General features: G+C 38.1%; 1 protein-coding gene across 5 annotated transcripts in view; it reads left to right on the top strand.

Annotated features, from left to right (window-relative positions):
• The window catches only part of ASH1L (ASH1 like histone lysine methyltransferase), a 340,594-nt gene that overhangs the window by 312,747 nt on the left and 4,035 nt on the right, over positions 1-23,812 (top strand). For all 5 annotated transcript variants that reach the window (XM_077156397.1, XM_077156393.1, XM_077156395.1 and 2 more), the window contains 11 exons: positions 11,906-12,063; positions 13,540-13,692; positions 15,469-15,523; positions 15,607-15,739; positions 16,809-17,057; positions 17,989-18,075; positions 19,030-19,120; positions 19,542-19,680; positions 19,795-19,967; positions 22,261-22,427; positions 23,646-23,686. In XM_077156397.1, coding sequence (XP_077012512.1) covers positions 11,906-12,063; positions 13,540-13,692; positions 15,469-15,523; positions 15,607-15,739; positions 16,809-17,057; positions 17,989-18,075; positions 19,030-19,120; positions 19,542-19,680; positions 19,795-19,967; positions 22,261-22,427; positions 23,646-23,686 — 1,446 coding nt within the window. The remainder of the gene's footprint in view (positions 1-11,905; positions 12,064-13,539; positions 13,693-15,468; positions 15,524-15,606; positions 15,740-16,808; positions 17,058-17,988; positions 18,076-19,029; positions 19,121-19,541; positions 19,681-19,794; positions 19,968-22,260; positions 22,428-23,645; positions 23,687-23,812) is intronic.

Raw genomic sequence — 23,812 nt, 5'->3', positions numbered from 1 at the left:
ATCCAGTTCTCTAGGCACCATTTATTGAAGAGACTGTTCTGTCCCAGGTGAGTTGGCTTGACTGCCTTATCAAAGATCAAATGTCCATAGATGAGAGGGTCTATATCTGAGCACTCTATTCGATTCCATTGGTCGATATATCTATCTTTATGCCAATACCATGCTGTTTTGACCACTGTGGCTTCATAATATGCCTTAAAGTCCAGCAGCATGAGACCTCCAACTTTGTTTTTTTTCCTCAAGATACTTTTAGCAATTCGGGGCACCCTGCCCTTCCAGATAAATTTGCTTATTGGTTTTTCTATTTCTGAAAAATAAGTTGTTGGGATTTTGATTGGTATTGCGTTGAATCTGTAAATCAATTTAGGTAGAATTGACATCTTAACTATGTTTAGTCTTCCAATCCATGAACACGGTATGCCCTTCCATCTATTTAAGTCTTCTGTGATTTCTTTTAACAGTTTTTTGTAGTTTTCTTTGTATAGGTCTTTTGTCTCTTTAGTTAAATTTATTCCTACGTGTTTTATTCTTTTAGTTGCGATTGTAAATGGAATTCGTTTCTTGATTTCCCCCTCCACTTGTTCATTGCTAGTGTATAGAAACACTACAGATTTTTGAATGTTGATCTTGTAACCTGCTACTTTGCTGTACTCATTTATTAGCTCTAGTAGTTTTGCTGTGGATTTTTCCGGGTTTTCGATATATAGTATCATATCATCTGCAAACACTGATAGTTTTACTTCTTCCTTTCCAATTTTGATGCCTTGTATTTCTTTTTCTTGTCTAATTGCTCTGGCTAGAACTTCCAACACGATGTTGAATCACAGTGGTGATAATGGACATCCTTGTCTTGTTCCTGATCTTAGGGGGAAAGTTTTCAATTTTTCCCCATTGAGGATGATATTAGCTGTGGGTTTTTCATATATTCCCTTTATCATTTTAAGGAAGTTCCCTTGTATTCCTATCCTTTGAAGTGTTTTCAACAGGAAAGGATGTTGAATCTTGTCAAATGCCTTCTCTGCATCAATTGAGATGATCATGTGATTTTTCCGCTTTGATTTGTTGATATGGTATATTACATTAATTGATTTTCTTATATTGAACCATCCTTGCATACCTGGGATGAATCCTACTTGGTCATGATGTATAATTCTTTTAATGTGTTTCTGGATTCGATTTGCTAGAATTTTTGTTGAGGATTTTTGCATCTATATTCATTAGAGAGATTGGTCTGTAGTTTTCTTTTTTTGTAATATCTTTGCCTGGTTTTGGTATGAGGGTGATGTTGGCTTCATAGAATGAATTAGGTAGCTTTCCCTCCACTTCGATTTTTTTGAGGAGTTTGAGCAGGGTTGGTACTAATTCTTTATGGAACGTTTGGTAGAATTCACATGTGAAGCTGTCTGGTCCTGGACTTTTCTTTTTGGGAAGCTTTTGAATGACTGATTCAATTTCTTTACTTGTGATTGGTTTGTTGAGGTCATCTATTTCTTCTTGAGTCAAGGTTGGTTATTCATGCCTTTCTAGGAACCTGTCCATTTCATCTACATTGTTGTATTTATTAGCATAAAGTTGTTCATAGTATCCTTTTATTACCTCCTTTATTTCTGTGAGGTCAGTGGTTATGTCTCCTCTTCCATTTCTGATCTTATTTATTTGCGTCCTCTCTCTTATTCTTTTTGTCAGTCTTGATAAGGGCCCATCAATCTTGTTGATTTTCTCATAGAACAACTTCTGGTCTTATTGATTTTCTCTATTGTTTTCATGTTCTCAATTTCATTTATTTCTGCTCTAATCTTTGTTATTTCTTTCCTTTTGCTTGCTTTGGGGTTAGTTTGCTGTTCTTTCTCCAGTTCTTCCAAGTGGACAGTTAATTCCCGAATTTTTGCCCTTTCTTCTTTTTTGATATAGGCATTTAGGGCAATAAATTTCCCTCTTAGCACTGCCTTTGCTGCGACCCATAGGTTTTGATATGTTGTGTTTTCATTTTCATTCATCTCGAGATATTTACTAATTTCTCTTGTAATTTCTTCCTTGACCCACTGGTTGTTTAAGAGTGTGTTGTTGAGCCTCCACGTATTTGTGAATTTTCTGGCACTCTGCCTATTATTGATTTCCAACTTCATTCCTTTATGATCTGAGAAAGTGTTGTGTATGATTTCGATCTTTTTAAATTTGTTGAGACTTGCTTTGTGACCCAGCATATGGTCTGTCTTTGAGAATGATCCATGAGCACTTGAGAAAAAGGTGTATCCTGCTGTTGTGGGGTGTAATGTCCTATAAATGTCTGTTAAGTCTAGCTCATTTATTGTAATATTCAAATTCTCTGTTTCTTTATTGATCCTCTGTCTAGATGTTCTGTCCATTGATGAGAGTGGGGAATTGAAGTCTCCAACTATTATGGTAGATGTGTCTATTTCCCTTTTCAGTATTTGCAGTGTATTCCTCACGTATTTTGGAGCATTATGATTCGGTGCATAAATATTTATGATTGTTATGTCTTCTTGTTTAATTGTTCCTTTTATTAGTAGATAGTATCCTCCTTTGTCTCTTTTAACTGTTTTACATTTGAAGTCTAATTTGTTGGATATTAGTATAGCCACTCCTGCTCTTTTCTGGTTGTTATTTGCATGAAATATCTTTTCCCAACCTTTCACTTTCAACCTATGTTTATCTTTGGGTCTAAGATTTGTTTCCTGTAGACAGCATAGAGAAGGATCCTGTTTTTTAATCCATTCTGCCAGTCTATGTCTTTTGATTGGGGAATTCAGTCCATTAACATTTAGTGTTATTACTGTTTGGGTAATACTTTCCTCTACCATTTTGCCTTTTGTATTATATATATATATCATATCTAATTTTCCTTCTTTCTACACTCTTCTCCACACCTCTCTCTTCTGTCTTTTCATATCTGACTCTAGTGCGCCCCTTAGTATTTCTTGCAGAGCTGGTCTCTTGGTCACAAATTCTCTCAGTGACTTTTTGTCTGAAAATGTTTTAATTTCTCCCTCATTTTTGAAGGACAATTTTGCTGGATATAGAATTCTTGGTTGGCAGTTTTTCTCTTTTAGTAATTTAAATATATCATCCCACTGTCTTCTTGCCTCCATGGTTTCTGCTGAGAAATCTACACATAGTCTTATTGGGTTTCCCTTGTATGTGATGGATTGTTTTTCTCTTGCTGCTTTCAAGATCCTCTCTTTCTGTTTGACCTCTGACATTCTAACTAGTAAGTATCTTGGAGAACGCCTATTTGGATCTATTCTCTTTGGGGTGTGCTGCACTTCTTGAATCTGTAATTTTAGGTCTTTCATAAGAGTTGGGAAATTTTCAGTGATAATTTCTTCCATTAGTTTTTCTCCTCCTTTTCCCTTCTCTTCTCCTTCTGGGACACCCACAACACGTATATTTGTGCGCTTCATATTATCATTCAGTTCCCTGAGCCCCTACTCAAATTTTCCCATTCTTTTCCCTATAGTTTCTGTTTCTTTTTGGATTTCAGATGTTCCATCCTCCAGTTCACTAATTCTAACCTCTCTCTCTTGAAATCTACCATTGTAGGTTTCCATTGTTTTTTTCATCTCTTCTACTGTATCTTTCATTCCCATAAGTTCTGTGATTTGTTTTTTCAGACTTTCCATTTCTTCTTTTTGTTCATCCCTTGCCTTCTTCATGTCCTTCCTCAATTTATTGATTTGGTTTTTGAAGAGGTTTTCCATTTCTGTTCGTATATTCATAATTAGTTGTCTCAGCTCCTGTATCTCATTTGAACTATTGGTTTGTTCCTTTGACTGGGCCATATCTTCAGTTTTCCTGGTGTGATTTGTTATTTTTTGCTGGCGTTTGGACATTTAATCAGATTTCCCTGAGTGTGAGACCCAGCAGGTTGAAATACTTTCCTGTGAAGTCTCTGGACTCTGTTTTTCTTATCCTGCCCAGTATGTGGCGCTTGTCTGTCTGCAGGTCCCACCAGCAAAAGATGTTGTGGCTCCTTTAACATTGGAATGCTCTCCCTGCTGTGTGCTGGTGGAGACAGAGGAAAGGTTGTAGGCTGGTTTTAACGGCTTCAAATTGCGAAGTCCTGGGATCTGAATTCCTTCAGAGAGGGACTCCACCTGAGATGCATTTCACCCCTCCCATGGGGAAGGTTCAGGTGGTAGGGAGCCCTGATAGCAGCCTGTTTCTGCGTTTGGGGCAGTTGCCACCTGTGTAATCCTGGCGCTGAGTCCAGAGGCAACCAAGCCACCATAGAAACAGCCACAGAACGCTCTGTTTCACCCCCTTTCCTCTTTTTCAGTTAGCCCAATAGGCAACTTCTGCCTTGATCAGTTTCGCCTGAGCTGGGGGCCTATTTTTAGTAGTCAGAATTTGTTTATTAGTGGCACTATTGGTATTTGGTTGGACTCAGTCCCTGCTACTGTTGGAGACTCTTTCCTTTCCCTCCGGGAAGCCGCCTGTGGGGGAGGGGCGCCAGTCCCCAGCCGCCGCGGCTTGGGGAACTCGCCTCTCTGAGACTCAGCTGTCCGGGAAGCCACCCGTGAGGGAGGGGCGCCGGCCACCAGCCACCGCGGCCCGGGGAAGTACGCGCCGCTCGGGGAACTCACCACTGCAGAGTCTCGCAGCCGGTCCACACTGGGGTACGCTGTGTGTTTGGTCTCTGTCATGGCTCCAAGAGCTGTTCTGTACTATTTCTGGTTATTTAGTAGTTGTTCTGGAGGAGGAACTAAGATGCGCGTGCCTTACTATGCTGCCATCTTGGCCCCTCCCTCCCCTTTTATATTTCTTGCAGAGCTGGTCTCTTGATCACAAATTCTCTCAGTGATTTTTTGTCTGAAAATGTTTTAATATCTCCTTCATTTTTGAAGAAAATTTTGCTGGATATAGGATTCTTGGTTGGCAGTTTTTCTCTTTTAATAACTTAAATATATCACCCCACTGTCTTCTCGCCTCCATGGTTTCTGCTGAGAAATCTATGCATAGTCTTATTGGGCTTCCCTTGTATGTGATGGATTGCTTTTCTCTTGCTGCTTTCAAGATCCTCTTTTCTCTTTGACCTCTGACATTCTGATTAGTAAATGTCTTCGAGTACGTCTATTTGGATCTATTCTCTTTGGAGTATGCAGCACTTCTTGGATCTATAATTTTAAGTCTTTCATAAGAGTTGGGAAATTTTCAGTGATAATTTCCTCCATTTGTTTTTCTCCTCCTTTTCTCTTCTCTTCTCCTTCTGGGACAATCATAACACATATATTCGTGCACTTCATATTGTCATTCAATTCCCTGAGTCCCTGCTCATATTTTTCCATTATTTTCCCAATATTTTCTTTTGCTTGTCGGATTTTAGATGTTCTGTCCTCCAGTTCACTAATCCTATCTTCTGCCTCTCAAAATCTACCATTGTAGGTTTCCATTGTTTTTTTCATCTCTTCTACTGTGCCTTTCATTCCCATAAGTTCTGTGATCTGCTTTTTTCAGACTTTCAATTTCTTCTTTTTGTTCATTCCTTGTCTTCTTTATATCCTCCCTCAGTTCCTTGATTGGGTTTTTGACGAGGTTTTCTATGTCTGTTCATATCTTCTGAATTAATTGTTTGAGCTCCTGTATCTCTTTTAAATTGTTGATTTGTTCCTTTTACTGGGCCGTATCTTCAATTTTCCTGGTGTGATTTATTATTTTTTGCTGACATCTAGGCATTTAATTACCTTAATTAGTTTGTTCTGGAGATTGCTTTCACTTGTTTTACCTAGGGTTTTCTTGCTGGATGAATTTGTTGTCTATCTGTTCTTTGACATTCAGTTCAACTTTTTCTGGACCTCTAGCTTAGGTTTTGTTTAACAGAGGAGAATTTTTCAGTTCTTGTTTTCTTGTTTCTTGCTCTGCTTGTATGGTGCCTTCCCACCCCCCTCCCTTAGGAGGGTCTGCTTAGGTATTATAGACCCCAGCCGGATTTTCCCAGACCAAACTGGCCTCCTATTAGGAGGAAAGAGTCACCTGTGTCAGTTTTCCATGAGGGTGACACCCAGAAGGTTGACAGACTTTCCTGTGAAGTCTCTGTGTTCTGTTTTTCTTATCCTGCCCGATATGTGGCGCTTGTCTGCCTACAGATCCCACCAGCATAAGATGATGTGGGACCTTTAACTTTGGCAGACTCTCCCTGCTGGGGACGTGGTGGAGACAGAGGAGAGGTTGTAGGCTGGTTTTAATGGCTTCAAATTACCAAGCCCTGGTGTCTGAATTCCTTTAGGAAGGGATTTCACCTGAGTTGGGCTTCACCCCTCCCCTGGGGAAGGTACAGGCTCCAGACAAGCCCTCAAATGAGTTTGTGTCTGCCTATACCTGGGGCAGTTGCAGCCTGCGAAGTCCTGCCACTGTATCCAAAGGCAGTCAAGCCTTTGTAGAAACACAGCCACAAAAACCTGTTTCCTTTTTTTTTTTTCTTTTTCTGTCAGCCCTGCCCCCTTGACACTGGGGCAAAAAATGAGCAACCTCCGCTTTGACCAGGTTCACCTGAGCTGGGGGCCTGTTTTTAGTAGTCAGAATTTGTGAATTAATTCCACAATTGGCGTTTGGTTGGGCTCAGCCCCTGCTGCTGGTAAAGTCCCTTTCCTTTCCCCTCTGGGAAGCAGCTTGTGGGGGAGGGGCGCTGGCCGCTGTGGCTTGGGGAACTCACAGTTTTGGGGGTGCTCACAGCCGGTCTAGCTGGTCCAGACTGGGATACACCGTGTGTCCGGTCACTGACGTGCCCCCAGGAGCTGTTCTATACTGTTTCTGATTATTTAGTAGTTGTTCTGGAAAACAAACTAAAACGCACACATTGCTAGGCTGCCATCTTGTCTCTCCACTTCTTTCATCTTACCCTTAATCTGCTTTCCATTTGGAAAAATTTGCTATTTCTGGCCATCTCTTTGAAGTGGTATCATGTAATTTTTGTCTTTATGTGCCTTGCTTATTTTAATTTCACTAAGTATAATGTTTCAGTATATCACATAACTTAATTCTTTCTTATGGCTGAAAAGTATTCTGTTGTGTGTATATACCACATTTGGTTTGTCCATTCATTTGTTGATGGACACTTGAGTTGTTTTCACCTTTTGAGTATAAGTATCTGTTTGAGACCCTTTTTTTACTCTCTTTGGGTATTTATCCAGAATAGAATTGTCAGGTCAAATGATAGTGCTATATTTAACTTTTGAAGGAACTGCCATATTGATTTCCACAATGGTATGCCATTTTACATTCCTACCAACAATGATATATATTATTTCTGTATCATAAATTTGGCTGTTTTATATCTTGAAAACTCTTATTTTTATATATTTGATTTCCTTTTAATCCTTTATATTTTGTTGTGTTAATGTTATGAAACATTGTTCAGCGAGGAGTTACTTAGGTTTCTCCAGCCTGCCAAAGGGATCAGTGACACAAAAAAGGCTAAGAATCCTTACTTTGTGAACGTATTGCCAGAGGAACAAAAATGATCTTCTGTGGCCATTTCTGCTCTTCCCTATTTTAAGTTGAGATTTGTCCCCTGTTAGAAGTGAAATGAATAGATCTTCTATTCTTCAGATGTTTTGGGGACATATTCTACAACCTCCCTGATTACACACTTGAACCTCTCAGAAAAAGTTCATCCTTATTTATAATCTTACTGTAATTTTAGTCCATTTCATCCTATTTCATTCTAAGTTATAGACATTTCAAACTAGTGTTTCTCCACCTTGGCTACACTTTAGTCTGGGGAGCTTTTAAATAATCCCAATGCTTAGACCCTCACCAGCCCCCAAACCACTTAAACCAGTATTTACAGAGATGAAACATATACATCAGTAATTTTTAAAACTCCCCACATGATTGTAATGTGCAAACAAGGTCACGAACTATAAAATTCGATGAGGTGATGGTAGCCCATCACAAACTCTGGGATCTGTTCTGTTTCTGCTTTGAAAATTATTGCTTTTTTCTTTCTTTGCTTTGTATATATGTTATATTTTATGAAAAAAAATTTTTAGCAAACTTGAGATGGATTATAGAGCTAAAGGTAAAAGTAAAAATCATAAGGCTTTAATGGGAAAACTTTGGAGAATAGCTTTGTGACTTGGAAGTGAGCAAAGATATTTTTAGGCAATCAAAGACAGAAAGACCATAAATTTAAAAATGAGAAGTTTAATGCTTTTTCCAAATTTAAAATGGATGTGTGTCAAGAGAGACCATTAAGAAAATAGGAGAAGATACTGCAAAATATGTATCTACAAAAGGACATGTAAAAATCACCTATTATGAATCCATGACATGTAAAAAAATTTCCTGTTAGAGACTGAAGTTTACATTGTGGGGAGTTGGACCTTTTTGCTATTACTTTAGACGACTTTGAGCTCAATCCCGTGGTACAGGGAAGTTACATCAAATAGTTTGATGCTTTTGAGATTTGTTAGGTGGGGCCAGGGTAGCAACCTCTGGTTTAGGGCTAACACAACCCCACTATTGGGTCATACCCTCAGGTTACTCTACCCGGTGCCCAGAGTATTTGGCTCTCTTATGCTCTGGGGATGGCTCTGCCTTCTCCTTTCCATCCTTCCTTTCCTAGCCTCTGGAAGTTTGCTGTCATCATATGCTGATAAGAGCTCAGCTGTAGACCAGAGAGCCTCACTATAGATCTCTCATCTGGGGTTCTCCCTTCTCTGGTCTCTACCCTGTGCATTCTAGCTGCCTCGATCTTTCCAAATTCTCAAGTTGCCTCTTTCAGTCAGGGAAACCATCATACTCTGTTTTGGTTCCTCTTCCCTGTGCTAGGAGCTGGAAACTCTCCAGAAAGTAAGCTGGGTCAATTTTGGGGCTCACAGTATTTATTTCTCCTCTCTGAGGGGTCACTATCCTATGCTGCCTGCTGGCCAGTACCTGAACGCTGTTGATTTACATTTTATGCATGTTTGTTTTGTTTTGTGTTTAGTGGTTTAAGGTGGGAGGGTATATCCATGCCTTTTGGCCAGCATGGCTTGAAGTTCAAGTCCAATAGAGGATTTAGAGCCCCTTCCTGGGTTCAGGGAGAATTGAGTTCTTCTACTGAAGAGACAGAAGGCCTTGAGATTTCTGAGGTTTCCTCTTCTGTAAAATGAGTTCAGCCACAGTACCTACTTCCCAAGTTTATTTGTGACCATTTAAAAGAGGCAGTGATGGAAAGTGTTCAGGAGATGTGCCTGGAATGCAGGCTTCTCTCTGTTGGGGAGTGGAGTTACACATTTGGAAAGGGGGAATGCTAGAACACTGAATCGGAATTTGAGGCATCAGTATGAATTCATTTTTTTTAATGGATACAGAAATAGATATGTGTGTATAAGGAGACATTTTATCCCACGTCCAAAAGGGCCTGAAAGTAATGATACACCAGCAGGAGGGAGCTGCATGGAGGAAGTAATGATATACCAACAGAAGTGAGCTGCAGCAGCAGAATCTCTCCAGAAATAGCTGATTCCAACCCTGAGGCAAATAAAAGTACAGGGGCAGAGAAAAACAAAAGTGGATCCTGAAAATAAATATTGGCAATGGTGCAGCCACTGTGGAAAAGTTTGGCAATTCCTTGGAAAGTTAAATGTAGAATTAACATATGACCCAGCCTTCCCCCTCCTAGGTATATTCCCAAAAAAATTTAAAGCAGGGACTCAGACAGGTATTTGTATACTAGCATTCATTGCAGCATTATTTGCTATTGCCCGAAGGTGAAAACAACCCAGCTGTCCATCAACAGATAAATGGATCAACAAAACATGGTCTAGTCATACAATGGGATATTATTCAGCTGTAAAATCCTGAAGTGCTGGTATATGTTACAACATGGGTGACCCTTGAAGATATCCTGAGTGAAATAAGCCAACCACAGAAGGACAAAGATTGTACCATTTCTGTGATATGAAATACTTAGAATAGGCAGATTCTTAGAGACAGAAAGTGGGGGGAGGGGTGGGGAGTTACTGCTAAATGCAGCCGAGTTTTGGTTTGGGACAATGAAAAATTGTCTGGAAATACATTGTGGTGAAAGTACACAGTCTTGTCAATGAACTTAATATTAAAGAATTGTCCACTTAAAGTGGTTTTTATGTGATGTAACTTTTACGACAATTAAAAATAAATTATTTTTAAAAAATAAATAATGACAAAAACAAAGTCAGAGAAACTATCCCAGCCAGGAGGAAGGAGCCCAAGGAGACATGACAACTAACTGCCATGTGGGACCCTGGACATGCTTTTGGGACACAAAAAGGACATTAGTTGAAAACTAATGAAGTCCATTATGATAACCATGGACTTTAGATAATAAGAATGTGTCGGTACTGATTCATTAATTGAGAGAAATGTGCCATATTAACCTAAGTTGTTAATAATAGAGGGCACGGGGTGTGGGATGGTGGCAGTGGGTAATATGGGAGCTTTCTGTACAACATGCTCAATTCTTCTTTTAAATATAAAACTGTTCTAAAAGTCTACTCAATAAACAAATAAATGAGAAAAAATTGAATTACTTCATTTTATTGAGGTCCCTAGTTTGTGACTCATCCAAGTTCAGATCTGTTTTTACGTGTTCTAGGGTAAAAATCAAATGAAATCATCAAAACTCTGTAGTGTCAGTCAAGATACATAAAACTTATTTAAGTTAGAGACCCATGTGAAAGCGTTGTACCTAAGGAAGTCTGCCCAACCCATACTTCATGTTAGCCCCTTCCTTCAGCCCCTTCCTTTAGTATTTGTACAAATACTCCATAAAGCATCTCAGGCTGCTTGAACAGACACAGTTTTTGCAGCCATTAGTAGTGTTTGCCTGATGTTTTGAATAATAAAGGAAAATTTCTTTATTATATGAAAAGAATAAGAGGCTAGAGGGAAGTGCCTGAAACTGTAGAGCTATTTTCCAGTAGCCATGTTTCTTTAAGATAATTTTATAATGATAGAGCTTTTGTAAAGTGACTGTGTGATTATGAAAACCTTGTTCTGATGCTCCTTTTATCTGTAGTATAGGCAGATGAGTAAAACATATGGATTAAAAATAAATAAATAATAGGGGGAACAAATTAAAATAAATTTAGTATATTGAAATGCTAGTGATCAATGAAAGGGAGGGGTAACAGGTATGATATGTATGTTTTTTTTCTGTTTTCTTTTTATTTCTTTTTCTGAATTGATGCAAATGTTCTAAGAAATGATCATGATGATAAATATACAACTGTGATGAAAAAATAATAATAAATAAATAAATAATAGGGAGAACAAATGTTAAAATAAATTGGGTAGAGGGAAATACCAGTGGTCAATGAGAGGGAGGGGTAAGGAGTATGGTATGTATGAGTTTTTTCTTTTTTCTCTTTATTTCTTTTTCTGGAGTGATGTAAATGTTCTGAGAAATGATCATGGTGATGAATATACAACTATGTGATGATATTGTGAGCCATTGATTGCATACCAAGTATGGAATGTTCATATGTTAAGAATGTTCAAGTTGTATGTTGATTGGTTTTATTAATTTAAAAATGCAATATTAAATATCTCAGTAATGGAGAAAATGGATTAAAATAATATCTGAATAGAAATTCATTAAAATGTCATAAGGGTATTCTGTAAGTACCATATTATGGATTATTTTTGGGCCTTGTGTTTTTCTGTATTTTCCATTTTTCATAATTTTTAAATAATGAAAATCTTCTAGAAGAAATAATGATATTTTTATCTTCTATAGTATGCCCACTTAGTACTATAAGTAGTATGCTGAAAACTGAAAAATGATATTTTCCCCACCTTTAATTTTCCTTACTTTAAAGTGTTAATTTATATCATCTAACAATGGTTTGTGTAGAATAGTCATATAATAAATGCTTATTGAATTAGTGAATAAAGACATTCCTTTCTTCCTTCCTTGCAGAAACTTTGTATTAAAGCATCATGTATTCTTAGTCCGAAACTGGGAGAAAATTCGGCAGAAACAGGAGGAAGTAAAGCACACAAGTGACAATATTCACTCAGCATCATTATATACCCGCTGGAATGGCATCTGCCGAGATGACGGGAACATCAAGTCTGGTAAAGTCTGGAAAATATTCCTATGGATTCCATGTGGTTATCTAAAAAAGATTAGTTTAGGATGGTTCTGTGGTAGAATGCCCACCCACTTTGAGGGAGACCTGGGTTCGATTCTCTCCTGGTCCATGTACCACCACCACCCGAAAAAAAATGAAGTGATTAGTGTAGTTATTTAAAAAAAAAAGTCAGTCTAGTCAAAGATTCCTTTTAGTCTGGACCAAAATGTTAGGATACAAACATAAAAACATCAAATTAAAGAAGCATTAATGAGTAATAATCCTTCTATCCCAGCTCTTTAACTTCCCTGTCTCTCCTCTAGGGATTAGGATGAAACCCCCTTCTGCCAGCCTCCCAAACATCATCCTCAATGGTGAAAGATTTCCCCCTAAAATCAGGAAAGTGTATATCTTCATTGTCCACTTTCATTACTGCTGTTCAGGGTGGGCCACAGTGGCTCATTAGGCGCAGTTCTCAGCTGCCATGCCGGAGACCCAGGTTCAATTCCCGGTGCCTGCCCATGTTAAAAAAAAAAAAAAAAAGGTATTACTGTTACTCAGTACTGTACTAGAAGTTCTTGCCAGTTTGAAGACCTTTTCCCCCCACATTCTGATCAGTACTATACACACGAACTTTCAGATTTCCTTTTCCTAACCTTTATGAATAAGTAATGTTAATAGCACTCCTGAATTCAGATCTGTCACCCCAAACAATTGAAAGCAGAGGGACTGTCATGTCCAAGCATCCTTTCTAACTGCAAATTCAGTGTTCAGAAAATCATGCTTGTCTTCTTCTTTCCTTCTTCCTCTCATAAAGTAGAAGCATTCTCCTGATGTAGGTACACTAAACAAAAGTATGAGGGAATATGCTGAGTAGAAACTGGACAGATTCCCAGAAATTTGCCCAGAATCTCATATCCTATCAGTGATTTGATTGGTAGAGTTACTTTGAACTTATGACCCAACTAATTCAAATATTCTGGTAATAACAATAATTGTATTTATTTAGTACTTATTTTTTTGTCAGGTACTGAGCTAATCACATTAAAAACATTGTTTCACTTAATCTGCACCAGTACCTCATAAAGGAAGTGTACTACCACTATTCCCATTTTACAGTTATAAAACTGAGACACTGAAAGGTTAAGTAACTTGGTGAGGGTCACACAACTTAGAAAGTAGTAAAGCCGGAATTTAAATGAGTGAAGACAGACTGATTTTGAATCCCAGCCTTCCCCCTGCTATACTAGATAGTCTTGGCCACTAAGGTGATAGTTAAGCTCTCTTTTAACTTGGATTTGTCTCTCTGATAAACCCCAGCCAGTACTTTTAAATTTTGAGTTAGGGAGAGCTCCATGCCTACTAATTTACTTCATCACCTCAAAAGAAATACAGTGCAAATGGCAGCAGTTCTTTGGAGAAGAGAAAGCTGTATAGAGTGCCTCTTATCCTGAAACTAATTTTCATTTTATCCTTCCAGATGTCTTTATGACCCAGTTCTCCGCCCTGCAGACAGCTCGATCTGTTCGAACAAGACGGTTGGCAGCTGCAGAAGAAAACATTGAAGTGGCTCGAGCAGCCCGCCTAGCCCAGATCTTCAAAGAGATTTGTGATGGTATCATCTCTTACAAAGGTGACCAAAACTATCCAAAATTCATTCTTCTTAATGCTTTTTAAATTTTAATCAGATCACGTACCCATACCTGAGATATCTAAGACCCAGAATAAGTGACAGTTTAGGATAGGAATTTAGGAGGTTCTCTAGGTGTATCTTTATCAAAGTCTAGAATTGAAGGACTGATTACAGTCTTTGGGGATTATTGTTTTTGAATCCCTAAATCCTTCAGGTCAAATCCTATTATATTTACGTCATTTTTCTGTGTTGTATTAGAATTCTCCCATAGTAACTACTATATTTAAAAAACACATTTTTAATCTATAGGATAGAAAACTGATGTAGGTGTCTGTCTTAGATAAAATTTCTCTGAATAAAGCAGTGAATTAGCAAATTAAGAAGAGAAGTACTAGGTGGGCCACGGTGGTTCAGCGGGTAAGAATGCTTGCCTGCCATGCCCAAGAACCTGGGTTCGATTCCCAGTGCCTGCCCATGTAAAAAAAAAAAAGAAGAGAAGTACTATGAGTATATTACATCAGTAGTACTCAACCTTTTGACTGAGAGATAGCTTTGAGAATCTGATTAGTGCTCTTTACAGAAAAAATGCATATACAGAATTTTGCATATATTTTAGAAAGTTCACAGGCCCTTAGAACCCCTGAAAAAGAGATTAACTTCCAAGACGATTTCCATTTACTTTAGAAGAATGTTCATGCTAACACCTTTATCCCATTTCTCTCCTCTTCCAAGACATGTTTTTTAGTGCATTTGGAGGGGAAAAGGCAGTGGGAGGAGAGGGTTTTTAATTTGGGGTAGGTAGTTTTATAATGGAAGTCACTTTTTCTGACTAGAAAATTAAAACGTTGAAGATAAGGAAAGATTTTGACAAATTGCTGCCTTTTTTTTTGCCATCAGTTTTGACTTGTCTCCTTTCCTTTCCCTAAATTTTGTGGAATTTGGCTCTTTCTCTTTTATTTCTTTGTCTAATGTATATATTGGTATGTTAATGCCTTTTTTCAAACAGTTTTGTTAGCCTAAGGAAATAGAAAGGAAGGTGTGGGCTGATCTGCTTTAAGATGTAAAGTTTTGTGGCACCTATTCCCTTTATATTCTCAAAAGGTGACTTCTCTGTGTCTTCTCCTAGCACCATCTAATCTAGCATGAAACTGCAGTAAATATATCTACCATGTCACTGCATTCTTGGCATGAAATAAGAGACATTTTCTCTGTGTAGTGAAGTCACTGGAAAGTTAACAGTAAATATCAGATGAAAAGTAGTCTGCAGCATTCACTCTATTTTCATAATAGAAAATACTTGTTACATAAAAATGAATTCTAAAAAAATTTTCACAGTACCAAATTCTTCATATCTGGAATCCACTTGAATCCAAACCAACAAAAGAACATTAATTATGGGCCATTAATAAAGACTAGAAAACATTTTTTTGGTTAAGATGATCTTTTTGCTGTAATAAGATTTGTTGAGCAGGAATTTGCCCTAAGCAGCCCAGCTACCACAGTAATATCCCATTCTCTCATTCTTCATGGGAAGTTCTTCTCATTACCCAACCAACATTTGCTGCATTTCAAGAATATATATACTATATCTTTCATATCATAGGCAATCTTGAAGGTACCTTCTGATCCCTGTCTTTACCCACATGTCTTAAACTCCTTGCATTTGTTTTTAACTTTTAATTTTGGGAATTCTACTTTTTCAGTTAGCAACTAATATTTGCTTCCCTTGTACTTATATCTTATAGTCCTTCTAATAAACTTTACATTCTTTTGCAGATTCTTCCCAGCAAGCACTGGCAGCTCCCCTGTTGAACGTCCCCCCAAAGAAAAAGTAGGTTCACATTTGTGGGGATCATCTGAGTTTTGGAAAAGTACTTAAGTGTACTATATTGATACCCTGGCTCTCTATTCTAGGAATGCTGATTATTATGAGAAGATCTCTGATCCCCTGGATCTCATCACCATTGAGAAGCAGATCCTCACTGGTTATTACAAGACAGTGGAAGCTTTTGATGCTGACATGCTCAAAGTCTTTAGGAATGCTGAGGTACTTTTCACTGACTTCAAACACAGATGTAAGAAGTTTGTCCTAAAGAGAACCACTCTAGAACTTTAAGATTTTTACCCTCTTGTCCTATCAACCTTCATGTTTCAGGTTGGGAAAGTCAGACATTTTTATTGAGTGCCCTTGGAATATGTTACAGTATACCAGTACAGTCAGATCCTTTATAATGACTAGAGTGGAAGGCTACTTCATAGCCCCCCAACAAACAATTTTTATAAAAACTTAATTTAATAGTGAACGTTTTTGTATTACATTTTATAGACATTTTGCTATGTTTATGGCAAATGTGCAGTTTCTGTCCTCAAGACAATATGTACAAATGAAATGCCCAAAAATGTGGATGGATAAATAAATAGTTGGAAATATATCAAGGATGGAACTGAGGGGTATTATGTTACTATATTGTGAAGTAGACGAACGTCATTGAAGAGAAAGTGGTCTTTACTGATTTAAAAGAGAAAATGGAATATTGCATTGTACATGAAAAGGAGAAAAATGTCAGTGATTTGAAATACCTTGAAGAGATATTTGAAGGAGGAAAGAGGCTACTGGATACAGTAATTAAGAAGCTACTAGGTGAAAGAAGAAATGAGAGAGAAAAATAGATAAGTTGAAGAGTTAGAGCAATCTTGAGTTATAACATGCTTCCTTTCAACTGAAACCTCAACTTTCATATTCATTCAAAGTCTGTAGTTCTGTCTCTGATATCTGCAGGACAAAAGTAAATGCAGAGCTTCTACACATCATGCTTGTGATATTAATTCATATTCTATAGTCATTGTATTTCATCTACAGGATAGGAAGACCTGTGACATGAATTGAATGACAGGAGCAAGAGAATGGTTGGGAAAATTATCACACAGATTCTAATTTGAATTCATTTTAGTTGTTTCAAGTTGATTGTTATTGACCACCTGGCATTATATTTGATGCTATTGAAAATCTGTTAACCAAAATGGGAGGGTAAAGAAAATACTACTACCTCTTCAGGTGGATTTTTTAATCAAAATTGAGAAGACCAAACATGATTTCATTCTTCTGCTTTCTTCAGAAGTACTATGGGCGTAAATCCCCAGTTGGGAGAGATGTTTGCCGTCTACGAAAGGCCTATTACAATGCCCGCCATGAGGCATCAGCCCAAATTGATGAGATTGTAGGAGAGACAGCAAGTGAGGCAGACAGCAGTGAGACCTCAGTGTCTGAGAAGGAGAATGGGCATGAGAAGGACGATGATGTTATCCGCTGTATCTGTGGCCTCTACAAGGATGAAGGCCTCATGATTCAGTGTGACAAGTGCATGGTAAGAAAGGGTCAGGAAGTGAGACAAGCCTGGCTCTGACAAGCATGGGGACCATATTCAAAGAACAAGCCCCTTGTCTCTTGGCTTGGATTGACAGGATTTTTGGGAACTGTAGCCCAGCCTATCCTTCACTATTCACCTATTGTCTTTCCCCTTTTTTATATTTCTCTTTCATTTTATCCAGGAATGCTGATTTTTTTTGGGGGGGGGGGGGTGGAGGTGGGGAGTGGGGGCGTTGTCTAGGAATTATACCCAGATCTCCTGTATGGAAGGCAAGCGTTCTACCACTGAACCACCAATGCACCCCTTCTCTTCTTTTTTTACCTCTCGTTCCCTCTACTTTCCACTGTACACTTCTCACCTCATCTGGATCACAATGTAAATTATAGTCTTTAGGGTAGTGCTTTACCTAAAGACAGTACATTATACACAGCATACAGATAGAGTGTAATAGATAAATACACTTAAGGCTTCTGATGGAAGAACCAAAATCTTAAGCCCTAGTATTCCCACTTAATCCATCTGAATTTGTTATCTTATATATAAAATGGAACTAAGTAACCCACAGGATTGTTGGGAGAATAAAGTTTAGTCAAGGGCACGTGAGAACAGTCTGTAAGAGTAGAAAGCCTTTCACAATAGCTATATTATTTAGTAAGTGATAGTTTTATTATATTCCTTTGTCCGTCTCTTCTCTCTCCATCTCCCCATTGTATTTGACCATACATTGTGAACGAATCTGTATATTTGCATGTACAGATAAAACATTTTCGGGTCATCATTCTTTTCCTCCCTATTTTACCATTTGTCACTTACCTACACGAGCCTTCGTTTTCCTTCATCCTTTCCCACTGCTAATTTTTTTAATTCCTAGCTCCCAGGACTCCTCTCAGTAAATCTGAGGCCCCCTAAACAGGACCTTTTTTCTCAGGTCTGGCAGCACTGTGACTGTATGGGGGTAAACTCAGATGTGGAGCACTATCTTTGTGAACAGTGTGACCCAAGACCTGTGGACAGGGTAAGCTGCTCTGATAATACTCTCTGATCTATAAATAGGAGATGTAGCCCATGGTGTCTTATCTGCCATGTACCTCCTGCAAAAAATATCCTTTGGTAAGTTGTTCAACCTGTCTGGGACTTATTTTTTTAAACTTAATGAAAATAATAATTCTGCCTTTCCTTTTCTCAGGAGCGTGATCAAAAGGAAAATAAAATAGTTAGAAATCTGTGAAAGGAAAGGGACTATATAAAACTAACGTTTTTATAAATATTATCAACTATCCATAAAAGAAGTAGCTTGTAAAATCCAGAACTCAGGTACTCTAAATATCATGTATGTCAAACAGTGTTTAATAGTGAAAAGAACACTGGACTCAGAGTCGACCACGGTTAGTCTTGCAGCCACTTTACAGATGAGTTAACAGCCTTTGAGAGGGGGTTAACTTCCCAAGTTATCAAGTGAGTTCTTGGTTCTGCCATACTTATTTGTGTGATCTTGTGCAAGTTACCTCTACAAAAGGGGAGGGGTTTGGGCAGCATTTCTTAATAGTGTTGCTGTTGTCATTTTGGTGGATAGCTCTTCGTTGTTAGGGATGCATTGCACTATGTTTGGCTTCCAAGGCTACCAAATGCCAGTAACAATCTCCAATCTTTTCCATAAGCAGTGTCACCCTTCACGTATTTTCAGATGCCCTGTTAATGGCACAGAATGATCAGACAGTTTGTGCATCTATCATAGAATATAGTTTAGAATATTTAGCTTGTCATTTTTATTTTGCTCTACCTTCACTTTTCCAGGTTTAACAACTCTAGTTTCTTTAATCTTTTTTTCATATCTGTGGTACATTGAAGTGACTAAATAGTAAGACATGATTGGTTGGAAGTCTAGGTTTTAGTTCTTCTCTCTTGAAGAGAACTAGTAGGCTGAATGTGAAGTTTCAGCCTTTATCCATTGGCTTTCTGCTCTTATTAGGAGGTACCCATGATCCCTCGGCCCCACTATGCCCAACCTGGCTGTGTCTACTTCATCTGTTTGCTCCGAGATGACTTGTTGCTTCGTCAAGGTGCGTACATAGGAGCTGACCCTATTTGTCAAAGCTGACCTGAGTAGTTGGAGGTATATGTTGTCTGTGTTAGTCTTTGTCACCATAAGGCCCTGAATAGCAATAGAATATAGGTTTTTATATCCTATAGCCATGCCTTACCTACATCACCCCTCCCCCAAGTAGAACTAATTTGGAGAGACAGGATGTATATAGCTAATTTTAAGATTGAGAAAGATGTATGAGAATTTAAGAGGTGGAAGACCTCGCTTATGTCATTCTTATAGTCTAGAATTGATTGCTATCATCATTAAATAGTTCGTTTTAGCAATATTTATATTGTCTTGGATTATAAATTCCTTCTTTGTAGACCTTGGGTCAGACAAATGAACGCCTAACAGAATTCGTGCAGCAATAATTTATCCCCCAACTGCCTTCCTAGGTGACTGTGTATATCTGATGAGGGATAGTCGGCGCACCCCTGATGGCCACCCGGTCCGTCAGTCCTATCGACTATTATCTCACATTAACCGAGATAAACTTGACATCTTCCGCATTGAGAAGCTTTGGAAGAATGAAAAGTAAGTGTTGGGTTCTATCTCATTCTTCCATCTCCTCCCTAGCAGAACAAAGCTACATACTTACAAGATTCTTGCTATCATTAAACCTCTCCTTTTTCTTTTTTCCTTTTTCAGAGAAGAACGGTTTGCCTTTGGTCACCATTATTTCCGTCCCCATGAAACCCACCATTCTCCATCCCGTCGGTTCTATCATAATGAACTATTTCGGGTACCCCTCTATGAGATCATTCCCTTAGAGGCTGTAGTGGGGACCTGCTGTGTGTTGGACCTTTATACATATTGTAAAGGTAAATGATTTGTGCTATTTAAGAAATGTCCTCCTAATCCCCTGCTCATTATTCTACAATTGCCCACCCATTCTTGCTCTATTTCTTTTAACTATTTTTTTATTGTGAAAAATAGCATATATACCAAAAAAAGCAATAAATTTCCAAGTACATTTTCACTAGTAGTTATACAAGAGATTTTAAATTTGGTATGGGCTACAATTCCACAAAGTTTCCTTTTTTCTTCTAACTGCTCCAAGACACTGGAGACCAAAAGAAATATCGATATATTGATTCAGCAGTCATATTCATTTGTTAAATCCCATCTTTTCTATTATACTTTTCCTTCTCTTTTTTCTTTTTGTGAAAAATAACATTTATACAAAAAGCAATAAATTTCAAAGTACATCACAACAATTAGTTGTAGAACAGATTTCAGAGTTTGAATAGGTTGCCAGTCCACAATTTTAGACTTTTACTTCTGGCTGGTTTAAAATACTGGAAACTGAAAGAAATATCACTATAATGATCCAGTAGTCATACTCACTTGTTAAACCATACCTTCCCTGCATAACTCCACCATCACCTTTGATGTTTCTCTCATTCTTTAGGGGTATTTGGGCTATGGCCATTCTAATCTTCGTTTTGGAAGGGGCTGTCAGTAATATGGAATAGGGGGATGGAACTAGCTGATGTTCTGGAAAGACTTGCCCATCTGCATTTCAGGACTTATCTGATCCAGGGCATCTGGAGGTTGTAGTTTTCTGGAAAGTAACCTTAGTGCATGGAACCTTTGTAGAATCTTATATAATGCTCTAGCTATTCTTTAGCATTGGCAGGAATGGTTTTGGTTGGGGTTTGACAAGTTATGATAGTAGCAGTGTCTAATTGAAGCTTCTGTAAGAGAGACCTCCAGAGTAGCCTCTCAACTCTATTTGAACTCTCTCAGCCACTAATACCTTATTTGTTACACTTCTTTTCCCCCTTTTTGTCAGGATGGCATTGTTGATCCCACAGTGCCAGGGCCAGACTCATCCCTGGATGTCAGTCCCACATAGGGAGGAGGACAATGGTTTCACTTGCAGAGTTGGGTTTAGAGAGAGAAAGTCCACGTCTGAGCAACAAAAGAGGTCCTCCAGAGGTGACTCTTAGGCATACCTATAGGTAGGCTAAGCTTCTCCCTCCATATATATAAGCTTCACAAGAGCAAGCCTCAAGGTCAAGGGCTTGGCCTATTGATTTGAGTATCCCTAATGTTTGACTGCTGTCTTATTTATTTATTTTTTTTTTTCTGTGTCTATTTTTGGTAAGGGATTCTCCAAAGCAAGCTATGAAGCTTCAGAATTCTGGGTTTTTTTTCTTCTTTTTAACTAGTGCTTGCTACTCAATAAATGTTAGTTCTAATTTCTTCTTTAAACTAGTTAACATTTTAAAATAACTGCTGTGCACCTAGCAGTTTGTTAGGATTTGTTGTGAAATATGTTTTTGCCTACTCATTTTGAAATCCTGAAGACCCTCACCAACCCTTTATATATATATTTTTAAGTAGTTTTCTAAACTTCACAGTTTAACAGTATAGGCTATGGAGTTAGACAATCTTATTTCAAATTCCATCTCCATCATCCTTACCAATGTGCTCTTGAGTAAGTACTTAACCTATCAGATTTCCTTCTGAAAATAGGAATTAGCATCTACCTTAGAGAGCTTTGTAAGATTAAATGCAGTAGTCTACAGAAGCACATAGTCCAATTTATGACTCATGGTAAATGCTCCATGTATATATATTAGTTTTCACTATTAGCAAACATAGAGTTTTAATAGCCTAGGTTTTTCTCTTAGCATTATAGCAAAATAGTCCAGAAGACTACATATTCCCTTCAAAAGACTGACAGACTCCTTGGAGCCTCTGTGACTCCTCCTTTCCCCAGTTAAAAAGTTTTCATTTCCTAGATTGCTTTCCTCCTTTATACTTCCATTCTTTTATCATAACTCCCCTGTAATATGTTCTCTTTTTTCCCTCAAAGTGTTTTTCCTGTAGTACTCATATAATCTCCACTTCTGTTTTCTTTTTTTAATCCTATGTATGCCCTTCTACTCTCACATTCCCTTTCTCCTTTTCTTGACATTAGTGTCTGGGATTTTTTCTTTTTCTTGCAAACACCAAATGATCATTTGTTTGTTTTACCCCTCAAAATAGCTATAGTGTTTCCCTCTTATGGGTCTAATGCTATACTAGCTGCTACCCCAGTCATATCTGGACAGTTCAAGGTGAGAGAAGAAGTAGAAGGTTCTTTAACAGTGTTTGGACTCTTAGGGCGACCCAAAGGAGTGAAGGAGCAAGATGTGTACATCTGTGACTATCGGCTTGACAAGTCAGCACATTTGTTCTACAAGATCCACCGGAACCGCTATCCTGTCTGCACTAAATCCTATGCCTTTGAGCATTTCCCTAAGAAGCTCACTCCCAAAAGAGATTTCTCAGTAAGTATCCTTCCTCTCTTAACAGTGTGTGTCAGAGCAATCTGGTCTCATCTATGGAATTCAGAGTGGCTCCCTGCTTTTACATCCTGTTTCTATCCCAAACCATGGAAATCTCTGTCTATGTTTGGGACATATTAAACAGCATAAATACATTTATTCTGCATTTCTTCTCATGGGCTATGTTTTAGGAAATTGTTGATTATATTGTTGCAACTTGATGGAAGTCTTCCTCTTTTCCCCCCCTTACCTTTTCTTAGTCTTTGCCCAAGCCACATCTGTTGTTTTTTTATTTTTCATTTTGTTTTTCACACCCACAATTTAAAGCAGAAGGACAAATGGCAAGAACCCTGAGAAAGCTTTGGTGAAACTAATTCAGTGCTTTTCCTTTTATCCCTAGATTAAAACTGTAAGACATGATAATTATATAAAATTTGAAAAATGTGGGAAATATTAAGAAGAAAAAAATTGCATATTTTCCCACTACCCAGAAAATAACTACTGTTAACATTTTGGTATATTCATTTTCAGCCTCTTCCTCTGTATTTTTTCTTTAAAATCGTTGCTTATACTCTGCAAATTATTTTGTGCCATTCACCATAGCATAAAGATCTCTCTATTTGCTATAATGAAACTCTGGGCTGAGCTCCTCATCTTTGGGTCTCTTACTAGTGTGCCTGTTAGAATTTATATCTGTGATCCTGGAATTCTTAGAAATAGCCTAACCAGAAAGTAAACCTTTATGTTCCTGTTTTTATTTTTTTTATTTTTTTTTCTGGGGAAAGGGGAGTAGCAAGATTTCTCTTAACAATATTTTGTCTTCCCACCACCAGGTCCCTTCCTCTTATCTAGACTTGTTTGATCTTGCTTTCTCTGTCAGCAGTGGAGTACTTGATAATTAGTTTTGAAATCCCAACTTTACTTAAAAGATGAGATGGAGCAAAGAGGATTGTGAGTTTATCCCTTCTACTGTCATTCTAGGATTACAAAATGCTAAAAAAAAAAAAAAGAAAGAAAGAAAAATCCACTGTGGCCAGCAGTTGATAGAAGTACTGAACTTCTGAAACAGTCCCCCAACTTCTAAGGATTTTGGCCCTTTTTTTTCCTGCCCTTTCCTCTTTATCTCTCTACCTCCCCACTTCCTTTATCCTGATCATTTGATCCAGCTTTGCCAGTTTCTGAAATATGCATTCTTAACCTTTCCCTTTCTCTTTTCTGCAGCCTCATTATGTCCCAGACAACTACAAGAGGAATGGAGGGCGGTGAGTTCTATGGGGGGATGTGATGATCCTACAGATTGACCAAGAGCTTGAAACCCAGCAAAAAAAAAAAAATGCTAGAAATGGGGCTGGGTGGGTAGGTGCTGACCTCCTGGTTCTCTGAGACAG

Source organism: Tamandua tetradactyla, chromosome 4 (assembly GCF_023851605.1).
Source record: "Tamandua tetradactyla isolate mTamTet1 chromosome 4, mTamTet1.pri, whole genome shotgun sequence".
NCBI lineage: Eukaryota > Metazoa > Chordata > Mammalia > Pilosa > Myrmecophagidae > Tamandua > Tamandua tetradactyla.
Note: the sequence above shows the minus strand (reverse complement) of the source record. Positions and strands in the feature narration are given on the sequence as shown.